Source organism: Bos javanicus, chromosome X (assembly GCF_032452875.1).
Source record: "Bos javanicus breed banteng chromosome X, ARS-OSU_banteng_1.0, whole genome shotgun sequence".
Classification (NCBI taxonomy): Eukaryota; Metazoa; Chordata; class Mammalia; order Artiodactyla; family Bovidae; genus Bos; species Bos javanicus.
Genome location: NC_083897.1, coordinates 34,903,919 through 34,931,033, shown reverse-complemented (window position 1 = coordinate 34,931,033; position 27,115 = coordinate 34,903,919). Strand labels below are relative to the sequence as shown.

The window sequence follows — 27,115 nt, the reverse complement described above, 5'->3', positions numbered from 1 at the left end:
TCCCTTCTCCAGGGGATTTTCCCAACCCAGGGATTGAACCCAAGTCTCCCTCATTGCAGGCAGGTTCTTTTACCAGCTGAGCCAGAAGGGAAGCCCAAGAATACTGGAGTGGGTATCCTAGCCCTTCTCCAGGGGATCTTCCTGAGCCAGGAATCAAACCAGGGTCTCCTGCACTGCACGCAGATTCTTTACCAACTGAGCCATGAGGGAAGCCCTAGTAGGGCTTAAACAGGCAGCAAAAAACAGCAGAGGGGATTCCAGGCAGAGTCTTGGATAAGGGGAAGAGAGAAATAAGGGGGAAAGAGATGGGTTGGGAGGGAAGAAGGGAGAGAATCTTAATAGCAGAGTGGAGCAATCACCACAAAAAGTTCAGAGGAATTTATTAACTTGTAAGTGTCTCTACTGCAGATGTTAACTTGAAGAGTCATCCACCCACCATCAGCCTCAGGGCCTCCTGAGAAACACTCTGCATAGAGGGGTAATGGCCAGGCTCCTGCCCACCACCTTCTCCAGGTGCCTTGCCTGCTGGCCAACTGCTAGTTCCTCACTCCATGTCCTGGGATGGATTGGAGACCAGGAGCATCCTCCTCCCCCTGGTTCAGAAAAGACCACAGGGCTCCCACTCTGGGTTGGCAGACAGGCGGAGGAATCAGCACGGCAGGACTTGGAGTGAGCATCTCCTCCTTGCCCCCCTCCACACCTTTTGCCTGCCTTGGGAAAAGGACACTGGGACCAGTGCTGGGTGTCTGCAGCCAGTGTTCTAGCTACATACTGCTGCAGGGAAATGGAAATATTCAGAACACATATTAGAAAAGAATCAAGTAGGAGGTAACTAGATGCAAAAGAGCCTGGAGAGATGCTCCTCTTTTCTTTCTTCCTCAAACTTAGACAGGCTGAAGCTTCTGGAAGCCGAGCTAAGCACAGTCTATGCCCTGCACAAGATTAGCTGTTAGTCGGACTTGGAAGAGGGCTTCTGGATGATCGAGCCCTAAACCTTCCAGCAGAGAGGCTTCTGGGAGAATTCAAGGGGATGTGGTAATGCATATATATGTGGGGACCTACACAGCTCTTCCAGCCCTGGGGTCAAAGCCAAGGCTGGAGGGGCAATTGGGCCAAGCCATTATGGCTTCTCGGCAGGTGGCTCTGGGCTGTTCATCCCATCTGACAGGGAGTCATCCTCATTATTCTGCTTCATCTTCGTTTCCAAAACTGTGATGCGCTGCTTGAGCTTCTGCTGGGCTCCCGTGTACTCGGCCAGCAGGCGGGCAAAACGAGTGTACAAGGTGTCCATGTTGGTCTCCAGCTGTTCTAGCTTTTCCTGCACATCTACCTCCATGCTGGCTGCCACCTCATTCTCATCCAACAAGCCCTCCTTCATCAGAATCTCCCGGCCTCTCTCCTCCAAGACCCTCTTGGCATCAGGGTACTCAGTCACAGCTTCCATAAGATCGTCCTTGGACAAGCAGAACAGATCAGAATAGCCAAGACTGCGGATGTTGGCTGTGCGCCGATTGCCCATTTTGCTGCCCTTAATATTAAGGATACTGATCTCTCCAAAGCAACTCCCAGCCGAGAGCAGGGCATACTGAGTGACACCGTCATCAGCCACCACTGCCAATTTTCCCTCCTTGATTATGTACATCTCCTTCCCAATATCCCCCTTGCGGCAAATGTAGTCCCCAGGGCTAAAGACCTGAGGCCGGAGCTTTAATACCAGTTCCACCAGCAGGCCAGCCTCACAGTCCTGAAAGATGCGCACTTTCTTGAGTGTGGACAGGTGGACGTTGATGGCTATCTCAGCCCTGAGCTTTGCTGGCAAGTTTTTGAGGACTTCTCGCTCATCTACACTCTTCTTATTGGTCCACAAGTAGTCAAACCACCTAATGACCTTGGCTTCCATCTCCTTGCTGACCTTTCGGAACTGCATATAATGTTTGACGGCATCAATCTTGGCCTGGAACTCAGCCCGGGTGGCATTCATGTTGGAGATCATGGAGCCCACATTTCCCACGATGGTGGCAAAGATGAGGACACCAATCAGGAAGTCAAAGATGACAAACAGGTACTCCTCATCCTTTACAGGGGGTGGTGTCTCCCCAATGGTGGTGAGGGTCAGTGTAGACCAGTAAAGGCAATAGATGTACTCCCTAGACAGGTAGCCATACTCAGGGTCAGTGATGTTGGGGTAAACCCAGGTGTCTACCCCAAAGCCGATGGACTTGGAGATGGCATAGTAGATGCAGGCATTCCAGTGAATGATGACCAAGATGTAGAGGATCAGGTTGCTGATTCGGAAGATGTTGGGGTAGCTGGTGCGTGTCTCAGTGCGGTCAAAGAACTCAAACATGCGGGCAAAGTGTAGCAGGCGATTGAAGCGCACCTCAGGGTTATGGATCCCCACAGCAAAATAGATCAGGTCTGTAGGGATGATGGAGGCCACATCCAGCTTAAACTGCATGGTGTGGATGTAGTTGTCCCGCAACTTCTTGGTGTCTTTCACCAGTAGCCCCTGCTCCAAGAAACCTAGTGGAGACACAAGCCAATGTATATCACCTCTGACTTCGTACCTGTCCCTTCTAATAGACTAATGCTCAGGAAGGAGCATATGATCACTGAACCCTCCTTCCCAAGAAGGGTATAGGAGGCTCACACCCTATAGCTGGCCATAAGTATCCTAAGAGATCACCCCCAGATCCAAAACTCACTGAGCATGTAGGGAAGTTGAGATTCAAAGAGGGAAAGGCATCAGCCTGTGTCCCAGCTAGATAGTTGAGGCTAACACCATGCCAAGGGGATTTCCTGAGAATTTAGATTCAAGCCTTTGGACTCAGGGGTCATGCTCCTGCCTGTGCATCCCAGTTATCACTTACCTGTGCGCAGTCGGATGAAGAGGTCTGCGATGTAGACCACATCTGAGACGTAATCCAGCACCAGCCACACTATGTAGTAGCCTTTCTGCAGGTCACTGAAGCAGGCTCTGCAGGAAGACAGTGCTGAGCTTCACCCTCAAAGCCATCCAATGACTACTGAAGTCCCCAAACTGATTGGCCACCACAAGCAGAGCTTGGGAAGGCCACCAGGGGCACTGATGAGTCACAGTCAGTCTGCTGCCCAGAAGACACGGATTCACAAGTAACTCCTACTCCAACCCTTATTATACATAGACTTTGCTCCTGAACATTACTTGTCTATCTGACCCACTGGACTGTGAGCTCCATGGAGACAGAGACTACCTCTTAGTATTACAACATAGCTGGTGCCCCATGTGCTAGCCCAGAGCACATCCTAGCCCAGGATTCAAGTGCTCAACAGAAGTGAGTTGAATGAAAAATGAGTCGTTGGAAGAATGCCCACAATACACAGCTGACTAGCTTCCATGTTTGGCTCTTCAACACACACCTACTGAGAACCCAACATGGAGCACTGGCCAACCCACCCGAGAGAGAGTGGTAGCTGGGCTTAGACTCGAGACAGTGGGAATGAAGAGAGGTTGGAGACTGCAGGAGAGTGTTAGGAGGAGTTGAGTCTTGCTGCCTGGGTGGGTAAGGGCCATGGGAGAAGGCAAAGGAAGGGATAGAACCTAGGATGACTCAGTGAGTGTACAAGTCAAAAATAGGAGCAGTTAACTCTGACTACTTGGTTACACTTCGAATGAAACCCAGCCCCCTCCCTGGTGCACAAAGCCTGCAGCGCCGGCCTGCACCTGCCTCTCCAACACTTTACCTGCAGTCCTCCAGACCCTGTCTTATCACTCAGGTCTTAGCTAAGGCACCACCTCCTCAGAGAGGTTCACCCTGACTGCCTTTTCTCTAGTATCAGTAGCTCCCTGCCTCCAGTCCCTGAAGTTGGCTTGGGCACTGGTATATTCAGGTTCACTGTCAGTGTTCCCATAAGCCTGAGAGCTCCAGGAGTGCAGAGACCATGTGTGCCTTGTTCACACATGGTCCCCAGCCCTGAGCACTGAGCCTGGCACCCATTAGGTGCTCAGTTAAAGCTCTGGTGAATGAATGATTGAGGTAGGGTGAGTTCTGTGTCCACAGCTGGACCAGGTTGCTCGGGCCACCCCCTCCCAGACCACTTTCTGCTCACCTGGCCACCAATAGGCACCAGTTGTAGAGGACGGGCAAGGCAATGAGAAAAAGCCAGCGGTAGTACCAGTCCCCGGCTGGGTCCAAGACAAAGAGTTCAAACTTCTTCCTGAGGAGACACACAGAGACCAGGCTTGGGAACCAGCTCCCTGATGTGGCAGCACCCTGGCTCCCAGAGGCCAGAGGACCCTGAAAATGCAGTGCCTTGCAGGATGCCCAGGGTGACACGTGGGTTTTCTTAGGGCCTCATTTATGAGGAAGCCACAGCCTGGCACTGGGCATCTAACTAAAGCTTGGTGGGTAAGAAACAGCCTTCTTCTGATTTTGACCCTACATGGACCCATTGACTCTTGGGCCCTCTGGAGGCCTCTTGCCGAGAGGGTGCATGAGGGAGAGTGCTGTCACTGAAGCAGGCCTCGGGCCCCAGGGAGGGACTTACACAGCATGGTGATGAGGGCTCAGGGCAGGTCCCCACATCCCTCCTGGGAAGAGAGAGGGCCTCTAAGTGACTGTGCTTCCTGCCCATCCCCGCTGTTTGGTCTGGCCTACAGCTCCCAAATTACTTTTCCAGATGCCAGGTCCTGCCTTGGCGGGAGCGCTTTTCCTTTACTGGTCAGAGGTGGGGAATGTCGGCCTGGCCAGACATCCCCCGTCGCCTACTCCTTCCTCAAAGAAGAGGCCCTCCAGACCTGCCTTCTCTGGCCTCCCCACTCACTCTGTCTTGCTCACTTGTTTCGGGGCCTCCTCCCCTGCACCAGCGGCCAGGCAGCCCCCAGCATGGCCTCTTCACACCCCCACTCTGCACTCACATGGGCGCTGGGGTTGACATGGGCTCCACAGCACTCTGTAGTTGCACCCTCCGTTGCAACCTTGGCTGAGTCCTCTTCCCACCCACATCCACGTGCCCTTGCCCCTTGCTTCCTGAGCAGCAGGAGAAGCTCTGTGAATCGGTGGTGAAGGTGAGAGGAGCCAGCAGGGGATCCCACAGCTGGTGGGCCACTGGCCATTAGAAAGACTTTGGGCACAGACCAAGGAACATTTTAGAGTTGAAAGCACAGCAGGCCTCCCTGGCTGTGGTCTAAGGAACCCCACCAAGCCCTCCCAACACATGCTTGGGGCCCTTCCCATCCCTCAGGCTGGATTGCTGTACTTGGTGCCCTTGCCCTCGCCGTCCTTGTCGCCTTTGCCGTCTCCTTGTTGTGTTGTCACGGTGTGGAGCTCAGGCCCCCGGAAACGCTCAAGGAACGAGTCAGGTCTAGGCTCCTCCTCACGGAAGTTCCTGTAAGCCCACTCTCTGAGGACCCCCACCAGGCGGGCAATCCTAGAGCAGAGAGAGGGAGCGTGAGGCATAAGAGACCTGTGCTTTGGAGAGAGGACCCACGCCCAAGACAGGGAATAGGGCTTGGGCATGACTCAGCCCAGCAGCCTGAAGAGGCTACTCTGGGAAGACTTCCTGTAGGAGGTGCCATTTCTGTCGATTCTGAAGAACAAACACGGGGTCTCTGGGGTAAAATGGAGATGGTGCTGAGAAGAAAGATTTTCTCCTACAAGTCAGGAGAAAGATTGCTTCAAGCTTTCTGATTTCTGCATGCAGCCTACAACTCTTGGCTGGAGACCTCAGAGCCCTCCACCTGAGCCCCTCTGCTGGGAAGACAGTCTCTTCCTGACACTGCCACAGGCAAGTCTGAAGAGAAACCTCCTCTGGCCCCTCCAAACTTGCTGACAGGAGCCTCCTCTAGAGAGAAAAGTTGAGCTAGGGCAGGGCTGACAGGGTTTCCTAGAGGTCTTGTTAGAAAGGCCCCTGGGGCCGAGAGGACCACATGATCTGACAGGCCCCATGGGAGGGAAGGGATAGTGGCAGGGCAGTGGTGAGACCCACCTGCGGAAGCCACCCCTCCTCTGCTGGGGGGCATCCATCTCTGCCAGTCGCTGTAGCTCTGAGGAGGTGTCATCGTCAGCAGCAGACTGTGGCCTGCAGAGGAAGGAGCAGAATTAACTGAAGGCTTTGTTTGTTTGTTTGTTTCTGTGCATGCTTCATCTCCTATCAGCCCTCCCCCTTCCTAGGAGATAACCTAGAAATCCCATGGTCCTTTTAGAGGCTGCACTTGAGCCAAGGATTGTTTACTCTGTGACAATGAGGCAGAGCTGGGAGGAAGTAGCAGGCTCAAGGCCATCTCTGAAATGATCCAGTGTCAACAGACTCACCGGCTGCTGGCCCTGTGGTCATCTTTGCCACTGGCCTTGATGGCAGGAGGGGCATGGTGGTTGTGGTTATTGGCTGGGGAGCTCTTCACGCCATTGGCTTTTTCTGTCATCCTCCATGTACAACCAGGACCCTCACCTGCCAGGGAGAAGCCCAAAGAAAGTTCACAGAAGACCCCAGTACCCACATAAGAACCTCAGGTGAGCACTGAGAACAACACCAGGGCCCAGTCGGCAAACCCCGACTCCCTGCAGTACTTCTATGGTGGTACAGGGCAAGATGCTGGTGCTATCCCCGCCCTGACAGGTTATTTAAAAGGCAAACTGTGCTAAACTGCAAGGTGTGTTTCTTTTTCTTTTACCGGAATTAATTCTCTGACTCGTGAACCAACCAAGCTGAAACAAAACAAGCAAAAACCTATTTCAGCCATCTTCCGGTGACCCTGTTTGCAGCTATCTGGCAGAGACTGAAGCCACTGAGTACCTCCAAACTAGTCACTGCCCCCGAATTCCTGCCCCATGAGAGGAGATATACCTCCTTGCCCAAAGAAGCTGCCACCTGCCTGCTCAGCTCTCTGGTTGTCCTCAGATGAGAGTCCTGCCTCCCACTGACTTCTTCACAAGGGACGTGGACTCTGGGGGCCCTTCCTTTAAGCTTCAGTCACATTCTTTCAAGCACCCTGAAGCTGAGGAACAAACAGTGGGTGGGGCTGAGGGTGAGACGAGAGAAAGGAGAGCACCCATGGGCTCTATAAGAAGTGGTACAAGTGAATACTTTCTCCTTTGGGCTATGGGGAGCTTTGCAAGGGCTAAGCAGGAGGATGATAAGGACAGTGTTATATTAGAGAAAGAGCCTTCTGACTGCTAAGTGGAGGCTGGCCTGAAGGGAGCAGAGAGGTGGAGAGATGTGCAGTGGAGAAGTCTGAAGAAGATGGTACAGATGAAGCCCGAGAGAAGGAAGAAGCCACTGGGGGTAGAGATTGAGGGAGAACAAGTGGGTGAGGTCACACAGGAAGAGCTCTGAAGAACCCCAACACTTAAGAATTGAACAGAGGAGGAGACAGCCACAAAACAGACCAAGAAGGAGCATCCTGAAAAGGAAAAGTCCAGAAGAGAGACCTGGTGTTCCACGTGTGTCTTACACGGGGTCAGGGAGGTGGGACAGCCCTTCCCCACTGAGGCTGCCCTGCCAGATTTGCTCAGAAAGGATGAGCATACCCCACGGATGACCGGTGGCCTCCAACTGCTGGAGCTTCTACTGGAGCCCAGCCTTCTCCAGCTTCGGAAGTGGTCCCCATGGTGACGGCAGGCACATCAAGCTCTGCAGTGAGTGGTAATAACAAGCAGCTTCAGAGCCTCTCACCCACTGCTCCCTGTGGGAACACGTCAACACTAATGAGGGCACCTGAGGGACAGGAACTGGCATCCCTGTGTCCTCATTTGGACCCGAGAGGTGGCCAACCATGGTGACAGAAAGTTCCAAGCAATGCAAACAAAGCTGGGGCCACCTGCACTAAGCAGGCTTTCAGGGCTGGCCTCCTGGAAGCCTGAAGCTGAAGTGGGGCTGGAACACAGGCTCAAGAGTGGTACTCAGTAGAGACCTGTTCAGTGGCTGAATGGCTGGGGTGGAGCAGTGGAAGTAATGGTCCTGTCCATGGCAGGGGTGTAGAGGACACTGGTGTGGGAGGCGGGACCCGGAGTACAGAGTGAGCTCTGCTTATAGGAAGAAGGCAGAGGAAGCCAAGGCCAGCCCAGGGAGGCTGCAAACTCCAGGCCAAGGACTCGGGATAGCTTCTTGCTGATAGAGAGCCAGCATCGGCCCTGTTTGCCAGCACTCGGACCCCTCCCATCCTTCCTGGTCATCTGGGATAGCAGTGGCCCTGAGCCCACAAGGGGAGCAGCCCTGGGGGCATATGACAAGTCATATACCCTCTGTGAGTTTCTGGCACCAAGACAGATTCCTCTCCCATGATCCCTGCTTCTTCTCTGCCAGAAACAGGCTCTTCCCTCAGTCTGGCTGCCACCCACACTGCCCTTCAAGAGAACTGCCCCTTGGGCCATTCACGGAGGGCACCTGGGCTGTCAGCTATCCATGGCCCACAGGTAGCCAGGCCAGTGCTTCTGGTCTACATGCTCGCTCCAGAAAGTTCATCTAGCCCCAGGCTTCAGTTATCATCACGTCCCCACCCAGGCATCTCTTCCAAGGTGCCCACCCATCTCTCCAGTCTCTGCCAGGCATCTTCTTTTTTGAGGAGCCTCAAACTCATCCTAGCTAAAACTCAACTTGACACCTTCACCTACAAAGTGGCTTCTCCTCTAATTTCCTCACCTCAGAATATGGCCTACCTTCTACCCAGTCACCCAAGCCAGAAACCTTCAGTCACCACCTCCAAGCAGTTTCCTTCTCAGTTGATTATCCCCTCTACAAAGTGTCAAAAAATCTTTCCATTCACTGCCCTCTGTCCCCAAGGCCCCAGCCTAGTCTCAGCCTTTCCAATCACCCTCCAGGCCTGGGGCAGCAGTCTCTGACCAGATCCGTGCTCAGTGGGGTCTGGACTGGAGGGGAGACGTGGACACCATCAGGGTTGTTGGCAGTTCAAGCTCTCAGAGGGGATGAGCACTCTCATAGCATAAGAGCAGAGGAGGAGGCTGAGGGGAGAGTTCTGAGGAGATTATGGAGGACAGGCCCCAGGAGAGGGAGTCTCAGGAAGGGAGGAGCCTGAGATGAGAGCTGGAGCAGCCCTGTGTCAAATACTAGGGGCCTCACTGGCCACCTCGTCAAAAGCAGAGAGGGCATGTTTGCAGGGTTTCTGATTGAATGGTAGGAGGTGAGGAACAATAGATGGGGAATATAGCTAACTCTTTCTAGAAGCTTGAGGGAGAGAGAGTGGGAACTGGGACATGTAAATTTGTAAACTTTTTGTGTTGCTATTATTGTTACCATTGTACAGAAAGGACATAGAGAAGCAAATTAAAAGGTTTGAGGAGGGATTCAATAGACAGTGAAAACATCTGTGCTCATAACCCCAGTTGGCGCTACTGGTAAAGAACCTGCCTGCCAATGCTGGAGATGAAGAGAGGAGGGTTCGATCCCTGGGTCAGGAAGATCCCCTGGAGGAGGACATGGCAATCCAGTCAGTATTCTTGCCTGGAGAATCCCATGAGCAGAGGAGCCTAGAGGGCTACAGTCCATGGGGTCACAAAGAGTCAGACATGACTGAGTGACTTAACACACACATAACCACAGTTAGGGCTGGAGCTCATGAAAGATGGATAGAATGGGTGGGTCCAGGGAACAGAGGATGTGAAAGGTGACTTATGAAGAACAAGGAGCAGAGGGGCTGGATGAACGGGCCGGAAAAGGGAGGAGGTGACAAGCAAACATGTTAGATGCAGCTAGGGAAGAGTGAGAGACAGGTGAAGAGGCTCACTCATGCCAACCCCCAGCATTCTCAGTGAAACAGGAAGGGTTTCATCTTCAGAGGCATCAGGCAGCAGTAGATGCAGTGGCGAAACCAAGCAAGTGTTGCTCAGGGCTAAGCTGCATGAGGAAGACAGCAAATATAGTTGGTAAAGACAAGAGATGAACATTGAACGTAGATAGGAGGGAGGCTTTCAAACCAAGAATGCATGTGTGCATGTTAAGTCACTCAGTCGTGTCCGAGTGTTTGAGACCCTGTGGACTATAGCCCACCAGGTTCCTCTGTCCATGGGATTCTCCAGGCAAGGATACTGGAATGGGTTGCCATTTCCTTCTCCAGGGGATTTTTCCAGCCCAGGGATCCAACCCTTGTCTCTTTATGTCTCCTGCAGGTTCTTTACCACCTGGGAAGCCCCAAACTAGGAGTAAGACACACTATTTCCACAAAAAAAACAACAGCAATCATGGTGCCCTTCTGGGCCTCTTTTCTCCTCATCCACAAGTTGAACATCCAGCCCAAGACCTTTACAGAAACACCAGCCTGGTCCCAAGAATCTCTCGGACGCTAGCTGAAAGCATTCTGAGGCCAATTCCTTCAGAGATGTTAAGACCAGGAGCAGAAGAAACAAGTTAGAAATACAGCGAAGGCTAGAGGCCAGAGCTACTACCTTCCAGTCTGTGGCTCATTCAGGTCTCACTGCTGCCCAGTGCCCTTTTATTCATTCATCCATCCAGTGCATATGGCCAAGACACCTGCTGTGCACCAGGCCTCCAAGCGGTTGGGGTGAGAAAGATGACTCTGCAGAGTCTCTGACCTCAGTATTTCTCCCAGAAAAACAGGGAAAGCCATGAATACAGTTCATCCTCAGAGTCAGTTCTCTGTCCACATCTACTGTGTTTCTCAGCAGCATTCGGCACAGTTTAGACACTCTCTCCTTGAAATAACGGGTTCCATGCTCCCGATTCTCCTCCTGCCTCACTGGCCACTTCTTCTTAGTGCCCTCTGATGAAGCCTCCTCCTCTTTCTTAGTTCTAAACTTTGGAGTGTCCTGAACTCAGTGTTTGAGTAGATGCCTTATCTTTTCTTTCTTCATCATGTCTTCATCTAGTCTTCTGGCTTTAAACATGTCTGTATACTGATGACTTGCAAATTTTAACACCTATCCAGCCTCTCTCCTGGACTCCAGTTTATCTCCCTGACATTACCATGTGAATAGACATCACAGGCTGAATATGTCCAAAACAAAATAGTTGATCTTTCCCCTCAAAACCTTATCCTCCAATACGCATCTGCATCTCAATAAAGGTGATGCAGTTCTCCCAAGTCAAAAACTGACGAGGATCTACTGTATAGCACAGGGAACTTTACTCAATACTCTTACATCCTATATGAGAAAAGAATCTGAAAAAGAATGAATATATGTTATATGTGTAACTGGTATTGCTGTATACCTGAAACTAACACAACATTGTAAATCAACTATACTGCAATAAAAATGTTTTAAAATACCTTAGAGTCATCATTCCCTCCTCCCTTTCTTTCACACCTTCTGCTGCTGTTGCTGCTAAGTTACTTCAGTCATGTCTGACTCTTTGTGACCCCATGGACTATAGCCCACCACGCTTTTCTGCCCATGGGATTTCCCAGGAAACAATACTGGAGTGGGTTGCCATGCCCTCCTCCAGGGAATCTTCCAGACCCAGGGATTGAACTGGCATCGCCTGCATTGGCAGATGGGTTCTTTACACTAGCACCACATGGGAAGCCCCTTCATACCCTCATACCTATGTGATTCATCTGGTCATATGCAATTCATGTTGTCTCTACCTTCCCTTCCAAAGACTTCCCTGGTGGCTCAGATGATAAAGCGTCTGCCTACAATGCGGGAGACCTGGGTTCGATCCCTGAGTCGGTAAGATCCTCTGGAGAAGGAAATGGCAACCCACTCCAGTACTCTTGCCTGGAAAATCCCATGGATGGAAGAGCCTGGTAGGCTACAGTCCCTGGGGTTGCAAAGAGTCGGACACGACTGAGTGACTTCACCTCACCTCACCTCACCTTCCAAACTTCCGACCACTTCTCACTGTCTCCACCATTAACACTTTAGTCCAAGCTACCATCTTTTCTCAGTGCCTGGTACATGGTAAGTGCTCAATGAATATTTGCACTTTCCCTGTCCATTACTCCGTCTCTCTACTTCTATTAGTCAGATTAGACCTCTGCTATATCAATTTGTTGATTTTAAAGGAGTATATGACAGTTCTGCTTCTGAAGAAGATGGAGTAACAGGGGTCAGATATACCCTCCAGAATGAAATTCATAATGTGTTGCATCCACTTAAAGTTTACCAGGTATACAAATAATTTCTCCAAGATAAAGATGAAACTACCAACCAAAATAAACCCAGAACTGTCACAAATACAAAATTACTAGACAGGGGTATTAAAATAGTTAATATAACTGTATTCCATATGTTCAAAAAGTTACATAAGGGTATAGAATATATGAAAAGACCCAAATAAAACTTCTAAATATGAAAACTATAAACTATGAGATAAAAAATATACTAGATGAAATCAACAAGAGATCAGCTATTTCACAAGAAGATATCCATGAACTTGCAGACAACACAATAAAACTATTCAAAGGGAAGCACAGAGGGGGAAAAAAAATCAGAAAAAGAAAGAGCGAAGCATCAGCAAATTGTGGGAAAGTTTCAAGTGGATTTAATAGAGATGTAGTTGAAGTTCCCAAAGGAGGGAGAGGTAGAAAGTGTATTTAAAGACATAATGGCCAAAATGTTTCCAAATCTTATTTTTTAAAAAAACTACAAATCCACAGACATAAGAAGCTCAATGATACCCAAGAGCAAAAAGCATGAAGAAAACTACACCAAGGCACATTGTAATCAAATTGCCCAAATCCACTGATAATGGGGAAACCTGAGAAGCAGCCAGGGAAGTAAAACACATTATTCACAGTCACAGAAGTAAGGATGGCATCCACTGCCCGGTACTAAAGATAAGGATAACAGCAGAACCTCTTTGAAGAGCTTCAGGCTTTCCTTCCATCTGCCAGTTGGACATTAGTCTCTGGTTGCCCTTGGACAAGGACAGCTTACTTTGTCCCAAATCATACTCAGTGCATCACCACTGTCGGCCTTTAAATGTTTGTGACTGACTGAGCCTTCAAGCCTTCAGCTTCTGACCTTCAGTGTGGCTTGGCACTCAAACTTCTCCCCTAAGAGTATGTCCATGCCCATTCTCCCCATGCACCACTTTGCCAAGTTCTCAAAGTCCTGGGATGAAGTCCAAGTCCAGACTATGCCACCCCTCTTGCCAGTACCCACTGGAGAGGTACAAGCACTGCCTGAGGACAGACATCAGTGTCTGCTTGTGATGCTCTGCATCCCTACACAGCACGGGGGCTGGCTCGGGGAAACACTCCATACATAACAGTGGAGGGAAGAAAGGAAGGCAGGCAGGGAGTTGGGGAGGGAGACGCACAGGCTAAATCTTGGTACGGTTCTGAGGAATCTTAGAAAACAGAGCTCAGAAGAGGGAGCTAACTGTTGGTGGGTGACACTGGTTTCAGTGGGTCTTCCCAAAAGGCTGATAAAACCCTACAGGTGACCAGGTTTCTCAGCTTCTTTTATAATTCAGGCCATTCTGGCCTCAGATTCAAGATAATACCAGCCAAAATGTTTACACTGTGACTGAGAAGGGAACTCTTCCATGACAGACAGCCCAGAGAAGCAGATGCTAAGTCCCAGCCAGAAACTAGTGCCCCAGATAGTCAATTCTAGCCAATGCAGTAGGAAAAATCCTGAACAGCAGGCAGAGAACAGTGCCAAGGGGAGGGTCATGTGCATCACGGGTGGCTGGGAGGTGGGCAGGCAGGCAGACATTGACAAGGAGAAACAAGAGGAAGTTAGAAGAGGGGTGGGGTGTAGGGAGCAACCTCTTGTTCAGGAAGCAGCTACCATGAGCTACTAGCACTTGACCTAAGTTGACTTCTTTAATTCTCACAGCAATCTGACAAAGCTAATCTTATTACTATCCCCATTTTACAGATTCACACCTAAGCAGCATGGCTCCAAAAGCATGCTTAACCACAGGGCCAGCCTGGAAGGGACTTGGGCCTTAGTACTAGGAGGAGACTTATTCAGCACTGCAGTGGGCACAGCAGTGACCCTGTGCCCCAGGTCTGGAGGGACAGTTAGAAGGGGTTCAGCTATGGATAGGCAGCCCCAAGCTGAGGATAGAGCAAGGGCTTGGCACTCACTGGGCAGGCATGGGTCCTTGGTGCCAATTTGCCTCTGGCTATCAGAAGCCACCCTGCGGTCAGGCTCCAGGCTAGCACCTCCATGGAAAAGATGCTTGACAACTATCTGCTAAATGAATGAAATCTCCGGGGGGACACACAGAAAACAGGGCTCTGCCCAGCTGGTCTGGCAGAACACCAGGTTGGGTCACTCCTTCGACAAGGGACTGGAGCCTCTAGTGTGGACACCATCACATCAGAAACTTTCCAAACTTGGACTGCTTTTGCCACCTGAGGCTTTATTTCTTTATAAATCAGTGTGAGACTGGGGCAGTATATCTGACACCAGTCATAGTCATCCCCTACCCCGCAGGATACACTGGACCCTAGAGATAGCAGCACATGCCCCTAGCCCGTGCTGTCCTCACTGAGAAGCCCTTCCTGAGCTCTACACCCCCAGGTGCCCACAGGCCAGCTCTATCTCCTAGAGGCAGTCACTGGACTGCCTCAGTGTGTCCCAGACTGACATGACTCTCTGACCTCAGCCCCAGCCCCAGTGCCTTATCTTGAGAAAGGTACATCTCTCCCTATCTGTGGTCAATCTACAAACCTAGGTAGGAGTCATTCTTGACATTTCCTCCCCATCCTCAAATGCTATTGGTTCTACTGCTGAAATTTCTCTCCAGCACCTTCTTCTGTGTCTATCCTGCCTGCTGCTGCCCTAGGCCTGGCCTCAACCCTGTCATAGTCTTCTGACTCATTGCTTCTTTGCCTTCATATTCCCAGCATGTTCTCTCCTCTACCTTCCATACCCCAGGGTGAGTTCAGTAAGTCCACACCCAGGTCTATGTATCACTCCTGCTTTTAAAACCCATGGACAGATGCCCTCACCAAAGAAATAAACTTCATCAGGGCAGGGACTTGTCTGTTTTGTTTCATCACTAAGTCTCAGAGCCTAGCCCCATGGCAAGCACATACATATTCTGGATGTGTGAATGAATGAATGAATTCCCTAAACTTGCTCTGCACATTCCCAATCCACGCCTTGTTTTCTGTTCACTTTTCCCCACTTTATTTGCATCATAGACTTATCATGTCCTGATCATGATTTCCATGCTTCTTTTCTGTCCCTGGTGAGATGATCACATCCATGTGAGTAGCAACCAGGAGTGCCTTATTCCCTACTGCGTCCCAGGGCCAAGGAGAGTGTCAGGTACTCACTGAATGGATTGAAAGATCATCTACATTAAAAATACAAACTCTGTATTTGGACATTAAAACCCCTTCCTGATCTGACCAGAGCCATCTTTGAAGCTTCATCTCCTGTAAAACCATCTCATGTTGAAGCCTGTTGGTAGAGGGAGGTGGCCAGGGCAAGTACTGGCAGTTCTGAGGCCAAGGACCACCAGGCTCACACCATGTCAGCCACAGCTGGGACTCAATTCCATGCGCAATGTGTACAGCACAAGCACTCAGGGACCCTCCCTCTGGAGAAGTCAGCCACCATTTGACAAGTGATACTAAAAGTTCTGTGCATGCTCCACCAGCAGCAGGGCCCAGACACTGGCAAGAGATAGACCGAGCTGGCTGCCCATGCTAGCTGCCTCCTATGACCACAGTCTGACAGGGATGGAGCAGACGCTGGCTGGTCTGACTCAAGGGGACATGCAGGGCAAGCTCAGCTGGAGGGCCGAAATGGGGAGCCTATCCCTGCCCCAGGCCTGCAGGCTGGTTCTGGAATCTTCCCTCAGGCAGAAGCTGTAATGGGCTTCACTGTAGAAATATCTACCAAAATGGCAGTGGGGCTGCCTCCCAAAGCCTGAGAGACCCACAACAGGTGCCCTCCTTCAAGAATCTCCTGAGGAGGGTGGGGTGCAACTCAAAGAGCCGAAAGCAAAGGCTGCAGTCCCAGCAGAGTTTATGGGAGAAGCGTCACATGTACATTGCCCTGCTCTACATCCATTACTCCTCACATGCAGGGAGCCAGGGAGCTCCCAGGGGTGCGGTCCCCATGCTCTGACCTCGGATGCCCATAAATGCCCTGGGCAGGCTGGCTGTGGAAGCCGATGCAGCAGGTGAGGCCCACAGACTCCCCACTTTCTCTCACCCCACCCCTTCTGACCAGGTGCATGCTTGGCCCCTATGTTGTCCCCTAGAAGGTGGCAGCGGAAAAGGCAGTGGCACCCCACTCCAGTACTCTTGCCTGGAAAATCCCATGGATGGAGGAGCCTGGTAGGCTGCAGTCCATGGGGTCGCTAAAAGTCGGATATGACTGAGTGACTTCACTTTCACTTTTCACTTTCATGCTTTGGAGAAGGAAATGGCAACCCACTCCCGTGTTCTTGCCTGGAGAATCCCAGGGACGGGGAGCCTGGTGGGCTGCCATCTATGGGGTCGCACAGAGTCGGACACAACTGAAGTGACTTAGCAGCAACAGCAGGAGGAGGTGGCAGGGAGGGTGGTTAGAGCACAGGCTTGGAGAAGGCCTAGCCTCACACGTACTTAGTGCCTCCATACCCCTAAAGCCCCCAGGGTTTCATTCATGCACTTGGACAAGGAACAAAGTCCCCCCACACAGCCACTTTCTCTCAGCTCCCAGGACAAACCAGGCACACAAGGGCCCATGTCAAGTCCAGCTCCAGAACCGACGCACATAGGGCTCCAAACCTGACCCTAAGGAGGCCACCGACCTTTCCTCACCAGTCAGACGGATTCCGAGGCAGGGTGTCCCTTGGCCACAGGCTATAGGTCTGTCCAAGAAGCTTCCAGTCAGAGACGAACCCTCGGGAGCTCATCAGCACCAAGGGACAGTAGAGACCTCCCAAAGCTCCTGTCCCCAGACCAGGGGGATCCCCGAATCCCCACGCAGCTTCTCAGCCTCTCAGTCAAAGAGCTGCCCGCCCTGCCTGAGGCCAGCAGGGGAGGCCGGCAGTGACTCAGAGGAGCCCATGCCTACAGCTGAGGCGAGGTCGAGGCCTTGGCCCAGGGCAGCACTTGCCCACTGGAGAAACAGTTCTGCCCACTGGCTGGATGTCTGACCCTCTCACTGTGGGGCCTGCACACCCCAGCCTGCCAGTAGGTGAGGGCTGGATACTAGGCTGCCTGGCAGTGGAAGCTGCTCGTCTGCCCAGACTCAGGAGCCAGCCCCTCCCAAGCTCCCTGGGGAGCCCTCCCTTACATGGAACTCATACCACTCAGGACTTTGTGTCTAGGGACCCAGAGTCACCAGCTCACCACCCCCATGCACCTGCCTCCTGGCCTTGTTCACAGTCCCAGCCCACCTACCTGGCCAGAGGGCAAGCCAAGTGGAAACTTGGGAGAGACAAGAGGTACTTGGGGCAGGGCAGGGTTGAGGGGAATCCATTCCTTCCCCTCCAGGGCTCCCTGGACTTGGCGTCCAAGAGGGGCCAGGATTGGGGAAGCAATAGTGGGTGAGAGCCCTTGGGTGGTGACTCAAGAGGCCCAGATTTCTGGCTGCTGCCAGGTACACAGAGCCCCTCCACACACCCTCCCACCCCACGTGCCGCCTCTTCCAGCTGCTGAGACAAAGAACCTGGAATATGTTGAGTTCCAGCTTCTGGAAGGGCTGGAGGGGGGTTGAGGGCCAGCCCAATGGAGCAAGTGTATAGCTTTCCCCACCTGCACACACTCAGTAAACAATCCACCCACGAATACAAGAGACATAGGAGACGCGGGTTCTATCCCTGGGTTGGGGAGATTCCCTGGAGAAGGAAATGGCAACCCACTCCAGTATTATGGCCTGGAGAGTTCCACGGACAGGGGAGCCTGGCGAGCTCCAGTCCATGAGGTCTCAAAGAGTCGAACACCACTGAGTACACAGGAAAGGGGCTCATAGCTGGGGGGCCCAGCCCCTCTCTGAGGGCTGCCTGGGATGGCTTGCACGGCTCCTCTGCACAGAGCCCAGGGCATGCACAGGGACACATGTCTGCACATGACAGTCAGAGTCTGCTGGGGTGCACACCAAGCCAATCATGGGACTTACCTCTATGCAGGCACTTGATGGGGCAGAGGCTGTGGGGAGGACAAGGGGCTTTGTTAGCTGCACATGCCATGTTTTTTACCTATTTCTGGAGGACGTAGTGAAGCAGGACCCTTGTGATCTAATACCTTAAAGACACAGCGTGCTGGCTCAAAGTGAGAGTGCTAGGGGTAGTAAAGGTCCGAATGGACTGACTTTCCTACGGGTTTTCCACAGAAAAGCAGGCCCATGTGAACAAGGTGAGGCCAGCCCTCCCTTCTGGAGGCCATTTGGCAGAATTATTCCCTGGAGACCCTGGTCAGAGACCACCCCGCCAGCCCCTTCACTTCTGCTGGGTGCCAGGTGAGGAAGGCAATGGAAGGTTGCCCTGCCCCTCCAGCAGCTCCTGATTCAGAGGGGAAATGGCCATGGCCACCAAGCCTGGGCCACTCGTGGGAAGTAACACAGCAGAGCGCTAAACAACCTGCTGCAGAGGAGCACCCACCCACCCCAACTATCAACGCGTCCATCTCCTCCGCACTGGCCCAGCTTGTCCATGAGGAAGTTCAAGGTGGAAAAGGGTTGGGCACCTGCTGGAGTGCTTTGGTGAGGCTAGGGCAGCTTGACAGGGAAATATCAGCAAGGGGACAGATGTTCCAGGTAGACTAGGGCTGGAGGGCCAGGCAGACCATGCCAGCCCCCACAATAGGACCCCCGTGGAGTCCTGAAGAGGAGGCCAGCCTGGAGTGGACATGGTGCAGGCAGGCAGGGCCCAGATCAGTGAGCAGTCACTGCAAAGGCTGGAGGGGCAGCCACCTGGCCCGGGAGGCGTTTCTCCAGGGGCCGCCCCACTGTTTGTTTGCATCGTAGCTAAATTGCTCCCAAGGGTGAACCTTTGTTTCACAACATATTTTCAACCAGACTTTTTCTGCAAACATGTCTGTGTCTGCTCGCACACATGCACACCGTGTCCCAGAGGGCAGGCCCAGCCCCACCCTGCAGTACCCGCCAGCCTCTGAGTGTGGCCATGGCCTGATTGGAGCAGAAGCAAGGAGCATCTTCAGGAGCGGTGGAGGCGGGGAGGGGTGGCTTCCTGGTCCTCCCTGGGCCTTGTGGCCGGGCACTGCCTCGTCCCCATTCTGCAGGGCTTTTCCTCTGGCACCCCAGTCCCACCCCTCTGCTCTGGGACCAGAGAGGGAATCTTCCAATGGTTTCTTTGCCAAATGCTCTTATCTCTGCTCTCAGCAGAGCCCAAGCTCCAGTGGTCATGTGCATGGGATGGCATGGTGCTAACAGGAGACCCACACTCTACTCTCAGAAGTACCGCAAGCCCCCGAGTGTCAAGAGAGGAGGAATTCCCCCTCACTGTATGGGGCCAATGAGGGACAAAGAGGGGGTGAGGTGGAGTCAGAGCAGGCTCCAGGACTCAATTTTCTTCCCTTCACCCTCCCTCCTCACTTACACACACACACTCTCTCTCTCTCTCTCTCTCTCTCACACACACACACACACACATGCCATCATGTTTATTTTATATCTAGTGACTAGCACACTCTCTCACCTTTAGAAATGGAGAAGCCTTGACCGACTTGGGGGCTGGGATAAGCTCTGTTGAGCCACTAAAGCCAATAATAATGTAATGATCCAGGTCCTTGCCCATGGAGAAATGTGTATTTAACCCTTGGTCCCAGAGAAAGGGCAACAGTTCTTTTGATGGCCTCATGGCCCCAGCACATTGGCCCTGAGGCCAGGCCTGAAGCAGTGATACTCCTGCCCTCTTAGGCCAAGTCCCAGTATCCTACTCAGCACCCTGTCCTCTATGAGAACATTTCAGAGCTGTGGACACAGAGAAGGGTTCAAAGTCCCTCTATGTGATCTTGCATCCAGCCTCCAGAGCCGAGTTGGGGCTGGTCCCCGAGCGAGCGATCTGTTGGAGGCAGGCCAAGCCCTAGACCTTAGATGGGTTCAGGAGAACCCATCTTAGACCCATCCCTGTCTCAGATGACCCCAGGGCCATGTTTCCCTTCTTTGGGCCTCACTTTCTTCCTGAGCAAATGGAAAAGTTTGTAGTCCTATCCAGGAGATTTCTCTGATTGAATCCCTGTAATGTCCAACCAGGACAAGCTGCTGCTGCAAAACCACATCCCTATAAGCATTTGCTGGTGGAAGTCCCACAGGAAGGGCTTTGCCAAACTCTGCTCCTAAGGAGTGCCTCCCCAACCTGGGCTGGCAATGGAGAGGCAGGAGGAGCCTGGGAAGGAGGAACCAAGGATTTTGTCCAGAGGGGCTGTCCCCAAGCGAGTTCTGGATGCAAGAAACTCAGTCACCAGGGTTTGCTGCTATAACTGAACTTTTATTGAGAATATTCTATGTGCAGAGCCCTGAGCACAACATTGAAGAAAACAGGGAAGACACAGCCAAGCTCCTGCTAAGGATGGAACAGAAGAGACACTGAGGGCCCAGAGGCAAGGTCTAGCTCCAGGATGGTCACCATGGAGCCCTGACAGGGGGAGGAAGCACATACCCCTGCTGTCACTGTGGGGACTGGAAACCACCATCCTCTCCCTGCAAAGAGGCTCGATCTCAGCCCATTCTGACCCTCACGATTCTACACTTCCTCCACCTCCTGGCAGCTAGGGCCTCCCTCGGGCAGAGGTGGAAAATGGTCATGATGCTGTTGAAGGCTGCTGAAAGTTAGAAGGAGGATGGGCAGAGGTGGCTGAGGGAGAGAAGGGAAGAAGGGGAGGACTGAAGGGCTCTAGCTGCACGGTGGACCGGCAGGAAACATCACTGGCGCATCCACAGCCAGAGGTTGGTGATGCAGGAAGACAGCAGCATGGTGAATAACAGCACCTCCCGTTGGTGCCAGGTGGCACTCTGGTCCTCCAGGTAGCGCAGACGCTCAGTAATCATGAACAGCTGCAGAGAGACCAGAGCTGGCTGGTGAACAAGGCTCTTCTAGGGAAGTCCACAACACACCAATGGGGGGAAAATATGACTTTAGACCAAAAAAGGCTTCTGCTGCACTGTGGGAGGAAATGGGTCTCTGGGCAACAAACAGGCAGAGCAGCTGACCAGGGGCTGGGGGTGGGCCCAGTGGAACCCAGAGACTGGGTGGTCTGTGTTCTCAGTCCCCGCCACCTTGCCCCTACCATCACCAGTTCTTCCCATTGTCTGGAAGAAGCCAGCCCATCCCAGCTGCCAGGGAAGGGGATGGGGGCAGCAGCACCAGAATGAGGGCCTCAGGATGGGGTGACATGCAAGGCCAGAGAGGGCCACCAGGGAAGACATCCCTCCTGCCCATGCCCATGCCTGCTGGGGTCTCAAACCAAGTAGACCTGAATTTGGCCTGAATGAACATGACCCCTGGATCAGACCTCTTGGCATCACTCTCTATGAATAAACTTCTCTTATCCTCTGATGTCCCCTCTTCCTCCTCTTCTCCCTTCTCCCTTCCCACATGTCAGGCAGAGAGATGGAGTTGAGTCTAGGCTTCAAGATAGGACACTGGAGACAAGAAGGCTGGGTGAATGGGGAAGCAAGTCTGACTTCGCCTCCACTGCTAGCAGGTGAATACAATTGGAGAGGCTGGGTATCCTCAAGGTGGGTGGCCCCACCCACCCATTCACCATGATTCTGCCTCCCACCTTCAAGTGGGTCCCTGGCAATCAGACACTCACCTGTCTTCTCATGATCTCCATCTCCAGCTCATTGAGCTCTTCCAGACCAATCTCAGCCAGTGTATTTAACTCTCGGCTGCTGGGAAATAAAACACAAAGAGTCAGAGCCTCTGGTGGTCCCAGGAGAGCCATAAAGGCAGATGGGTAAGGTTGTGGACTCCTCTGGACCATAAGTCTGTCCGCCTGGAGCTTTCCCCTTCTCTGGTCGCAGGTCCTGAAGCCTGAGGGCTGGGAGCTGGCCCAGCTGTGGGATGCTAGGAGGCCCTGAACAGGCAAGGGGCCAGGGGGCTCTATGGCTGTGGTGAGGAGGCAACAGAGCCCCCATACTCCAAGCATGGCCAGCTGTTCACTGCTCCTTCTTGGGCAGTCTGCTTGCCAACTCCCTGGGTCCCTGCCCACAAAGCCCTGGCCTTTCTCTCCCGCAGGGTCCATGGGATCCTTCTTACCGCTCAAACTGGGACCTCATGCCCTGGGAGCCGCCAGGATTCTCCTGGGGTTGGGCACCGCCATCGCCTTGTTCTCCCACCACTCCAACTCCCCGCAGCTGCGGCCCCTAGGGAAAGGAACCATCAGTCGAAGTATCCTGCTTGGGCCCATACTTTGTCTGGGAGCATCAGCACACCCCATTGGGAGTCATGTGGTGCCTGATCCTCCAGAATCAGAAGAGCCTGAGAGTCACACAAGTTGGCTGCCTGCCACCTCCCCACCTCCACCAGGCTCCTCTGGCCATGGGGCTCTCCAGGCAAGACTTCAGGAGTGAGTTGTCATTTCCTACTCCAGGCAATCTTCCTGACCTAGGGATCAAACCCACGTCTCCTGCATTGCAAGCAGTAAGATATCTCAAAAACAGCATTAAAAGGACAGTGTGTGTCAGGAAGACTCCAGGACTATAAAGAAGAGTTAAATGGAGAGTCTCTCCTAGAAAAATTTCCATACCACCCCCTTGATTTTCTTATAGATTGGGATCAGAAGGAGAAAATGCTTTTTGAGAGAGTTGAAGGTAAAATAATGATGAGTGAGTAGGATGTGTTGTTTGTTTGTTTGAGGTAAAACATTTTATTTTTAACACACCAATATCATAAGAATTAATTTAACAACATATGCAAGCCTGATGATAACTTGTGATCACCAATCATTTGACAGGTCTAACTGTTCAAAGGAGTTGTCTTTTTTTCTCTTTTCTTTTTAATTTTAGAAACTCTCTACTTAGAGTTATATACATTTCAAAACATCAGATTTTTATTTACATTTGATGGGGATTTTTTTAAATCTATGAATTGCAGCAAGTGCAGCTTCCCTCTGTCAATTATTTCCAAAAAATGTTATTTTTATTTTCATATATTTTAAAGGCACACTACACTTTTTTCCCAAATGAGCAGAGTAGTATTATGATTTTTTTCTTTCATGTGTTTCTCTCAGAGGCAATAGCATTCCATTAACATTTTACTCAAAAATAAATAATGAATAAATATATAGAATTGATACATTTAATTCTAAATGTCTAAATTTAATTTGTACAATTAATATAAGGACTCTATTTTTTAAAGGTAAATTCCTCTAGTCCTAACAGGCAACTCTAATTAATCTAGAGATTAATTAAATCCCTCTCAGTGCCCCCACCTTCTACATCAAAGTTAGAACATAAGCAGCTTGCCCACATCCAAGGTGAATATAGCTAACAGAATCATCCACAGAACTACTAGACTTAAGTGATTTCATGAAACAATCAGGTCTCCCTCCTCCTCAAAATGGCTGCCTTTTCCCCATATTTAATGCAAGTGAAGAAGATATGGCAGAAAGTGAAGAAGAACTAGAGAGCTTCTTGATGAAAGTGAAAGAAGAGAGTGAAAAAGCTGGCTTAAAGCCCAACATTCAGAAAACTAAGATCATGGCATCTGATCCCATCACTTCTTGGCAAATAGATGGGGCAACAGTGGAAACAGTGTCAGACTTTATTTTTCTGGGCTCCAAAATCACTGCAGATGGTGACTGCAGCCATGAAATTAAAAGACGCTTACTCCTTGGAAGGAAAGTTATGACCAACCTAGACAGCATATTAAAAAGCAGAGACATTACTTTGTCAGCAAAGGTCTGTCTAGTCAAGGCTATGATTTTTCCAGTGGTCATGAATGGATTTGAGAGTTGGACTGTGAAGAAAGCTGAGTGCCGAACAATTGATGCTTTTGAACTATGGTGTTGGAGAAGACTCTTGAGAGTCCCTTGGACTACAAGGAGATCCTACCAGTCCATCCTAAAGGAAATAAGTCCTGGGTGTTCATTGGAAGGACTGATGTTGAAGCTGAAACTCCAATACTTTGGCCACCTGATGCGAAGAGCTGACTCATTTGAAAAGACCCTGATGTTGGGAGGGATTGAAGGCAGGAGGAGAAGGGGACAATAGAGGATGGGATGGTTGGATGGCATCACTGACTCGGTGGACATGAGTTTGGGTGGACTCCGGGAGTTGGTGATGGACAGGGAGGCCCGGCGTGCTGTGATTCATGGTGTCACAAAGAGTCGGACACGACTGAGCGACTGAACTAAACTGAACTGAGTGCAACAACATGGCCACCATTTTCTCCACAACACTCCCTCAAATGGTTAGCATAATTTAAAAAATTCGTTACAAGGGAACAAAATGTAACTCAGCTGATTTTCTAGAACATCAGGTCTCCCTGCCTCTCCAGTCAGTTTGCCTTCCCTCCACCTCCTATAACCTTTGCAACAGTATAACAACCATGTTTCTAAAATTGCCCGCATCTGCAGTAAAAGTAGCTTACTTATCAGATGGGCTACAAAACATGAGACTCACATGATTGCCTGGAAAAGTCAGGTCTCCCTCCTCTCCAAAGGTGTTGCCTTTTCCTAGTAAACGTGCAATGGTTTAACAACCATGCTTCTAAAACTTTCTGTCACCCAAGGTGAATGTAGTTAAAAGAATTGGCTACAGAAGGATGATGGGATTCATGTGATTCCCAAGAAGAGTCAGGACTTCCTCTTCTCCAAAATAGCTGCCTTTTCCCAGTATCCTTTGCAACAGCATAGCCACCATTTTTTCTAGAACATTCCCTCACTCATATAGAATGTAACTTAAAGAATTGGCTACAAAATGCTCAGATTCAATTGACTGGATTTCCTAGTAGCCAGAGAGCATAGGCATTTCACTTGCCTTATCCTAGTCCCAGCCCTAAGATAGATATAGATACATGTATATCTATATTTATATATGCTTAGATATATATACACAACCCTGAATATTCATTGGAAGGACGGTTGCTGAAGCTACAGTACTTTGGCTATCTGATGCAAAGAGCCAACTCACTGGAAAAGACCCTGATGCTGGGAAAGATTAAAGGGAAAAAGAAAAGGGGGCAGCAGAGGATTAGATGTTGGATAGCATCACTGACTCAATGGACATTAATTAGAGCAAATTCTGGGAGATAGTGGAGGACAGGGAAGCCTGGCGTGCTGCAGTCCATGGGGATTCAAAAAGTCAGACATAACTTAAAGACTAAACAGCAACTATATATATATAATGATTTTTATACTTTTGCATATTTCTATACAGAAATATATATAGAGAGAGAAGTAGACATAACATATATATACATATAGAGATTCAAATATAGATATATTTACTCATTTATTAATAAAAGAAAGTAGATATGTACTCCCCAAGCAATGTGTGTTTCAGACATTCTGGACCCTCAAGGTTGAACTAACAAAGAATGGCCATGATCTCTTGCCAGACCTCGTTGCCCTCATTTGCCTGCCCAGTACACAGGAGCTTTGTCCTTCCCCCAAAGTCAACATCTGCCCTGCTTGACCTACCATCTCCATACCAGAGCTGCTACAACTGTAGGAAACTCCCCCAAACTCAAGCTAGCCACCAAATGCCATACAGTACCATCTTCTTGGACTGGTTTGCAGCCGTATTCCAAACCACAGCAGAGCCAACAGCCTTTGGATCCACCCTCTGTCGCCGCTGAGAAGCACCCAGCAACCGAGACATATGCTCCTTCATTTCTAGGGAGAAGAACAGAGACCCAAGGAACACCCATAGAGGCTATCCCAAGGCTTCATGGGCACAGAATACACCAAAAAATAGGATAGGGTCCCCCAACATCTTAGGAAGCACTCAACACCCATTCTCTGATATCTACTGGCTAATCTCAGATCTCAATTTCTTCATGTACTCAAAATATAGTAAGTGTTTACTGAGTGTCAAGCTCTGGGCTAGGTTCTTAAAGAGCAAGCAATGGCCAAGAAATAAGATCACACCAATAAAAAATTGATTGTCTGTATGTGTACAAAGAAAGTGGTGACGAAAAAGCGGGGGTTACAGGAAATAATTCATCAGTGCAAATCAAGAGATGCATGCTCCCAAAACAATAAAAACAGGATAACAAGACAGAAAGAAGGGGATACTTCTAGAAAAGTCAGAAACAACATTGAGGCAGAGACCTGAAAGAATCCAGCCATAGAAAATCTGGGGAAAGAGGGAACACCTAGTGCAAAGGCTGTGAAGAAGAGTCTTGGGATGTTATAGGACAGGCTTAAAGGCACTATGGACTGGGTGAGCATGCCACAGCAGTAAGTATATTGAGGAGGTGACCTTATGTGGATCTTAAGGAGCTTTACTCTAAAGGGCAGAAAAAGGTACTGGAAGGTTAGGAGAGAGAATTGCTTTGAATGATCTTATAAATTGAGCCCACTGAGTGTTTTGCAATAAGACCCATTGGTGGCTTGCAATGGGAGGGGTGTTCATCCAACCTTCCCTCTCACACGCTACAAAAGACTCACTTTATCAATCCCGTTACCTCACACACAGGTACCCACAAATACACGCAAACACAGGTACCCACAAATACACGCAAACACACATTCATGCTTCTGCCAAGCCACACCTGTGCATTTTCTAACATACATGCACAGGTGCAGATACCCAAGGGAAGGGACATTACGGGGGCTCCTTACCTGCTGCCACTGAGCACTCTTGGTTATCCCTAAAGCTTCCAAGAAGCAGGTCTTCATCCTTTGGCACCTGCATCTTTTCCTTAAGGTTAGGGACTGCTCCTCCTGCCATCACCACCAATTGTAAGCAATGGCCAAGAAGGCACAGGGACCAAGGCTCAGAGGAGGCTTGGGAAATCAGCTCTCTGAGGAAGATATAGCTGGACACAGGGGTGGAGCCAGACTCCCACTTTGAGTTCAAGCCTTGGACCCAGCACCTCCTGTTCCTGCTGTATCTTGCTGGCTGGGTTCAAGGTCTTCGTCTCTGCTACTCTGTAAGCAACTTAGGAGAAGCGATAGGCTCTGAATCTTTGCCTGGGAAAACTGCCCTAGCTCTCAGCTCATCCGATTTGACCTCATTTCTAGATAGAGGCAGGGGCTGGCACAGGACTCCAGAGTCAGTCAGTGGCCAAAGCAGGTTTAGATCCCATCATGGTTTCTGCAAAGCCAGCTCTGGCTAGTAGTCCA

General features: G+C 50.7%; 2 protein-coding genes across 3 annotated transcripts; both read right to left on the bottom strand.

Annotated features, from left to right (window-relative positions):
• Nucleotides 1–267: 267 nt before the first annotated feature.
• CNGA2 (cyclic nucleotide gated channel subunit alpha 2) lies at nt 268–6,571 on the bottom strand. Its single transcript, XM_061408806.1, has 6 exons — nt 6,294–6,571; nt 5,968–6,060; nt 5,239–5,409; nt 4,090–4,197; nt 2,871–2,977; nt 268–2,523 (listed from the first exon to the last, which is right to left on the bottom strand). Exons 1-6 carry the CDS (start codon nt 6,401–6,403, stop codon nt 1,121–1,123), a joined length of 1,992 nt encoding a protein of 663 aa, XP_061264790.1. The 5' UTR covers nt 6,404–6,571; the 3' UTR covers nt 268–1,120.
• A 13,715-nt stretch (nt 6,572–20,286) lies between these two features.
• On the bottom strand, nt 20,287–26,799 carry FATE1 (fetal and adult testis expressed 1). 2 transcript variants are annotated; one of them, XM_061408783.1, is made up of 5 exons: nt 26,612–26,799; nt 25,542–25,660; nt 22,081–22,187; nt 21,635–21,713; nt 20,287–20,873 (listed from the first exon to the last, which is right to left on the bottom strand). In XM_061408783.1, exons 1-5 carry the CDS (start codon nt 26,718–26,720, stop codon nt 20,742–20,744), a joined length of 546 nt encoding a protein of 181 aa, XP_061264767.1. In that variant the 5' UTR covers nt 26,721–26,799; the 3' UTR covers nt 20,287–20,741. The 2 variants fall into 2 exon arrangements, with proteins under 2 accessions (XP_061264767.1, XP_061264768.1); XM_061408784.1 differs by having other exon boundaries at nt 21,635–21,710.
• Between the last annotated feature and the right edge of the window lie 316 nt (nt 26,800–27,115).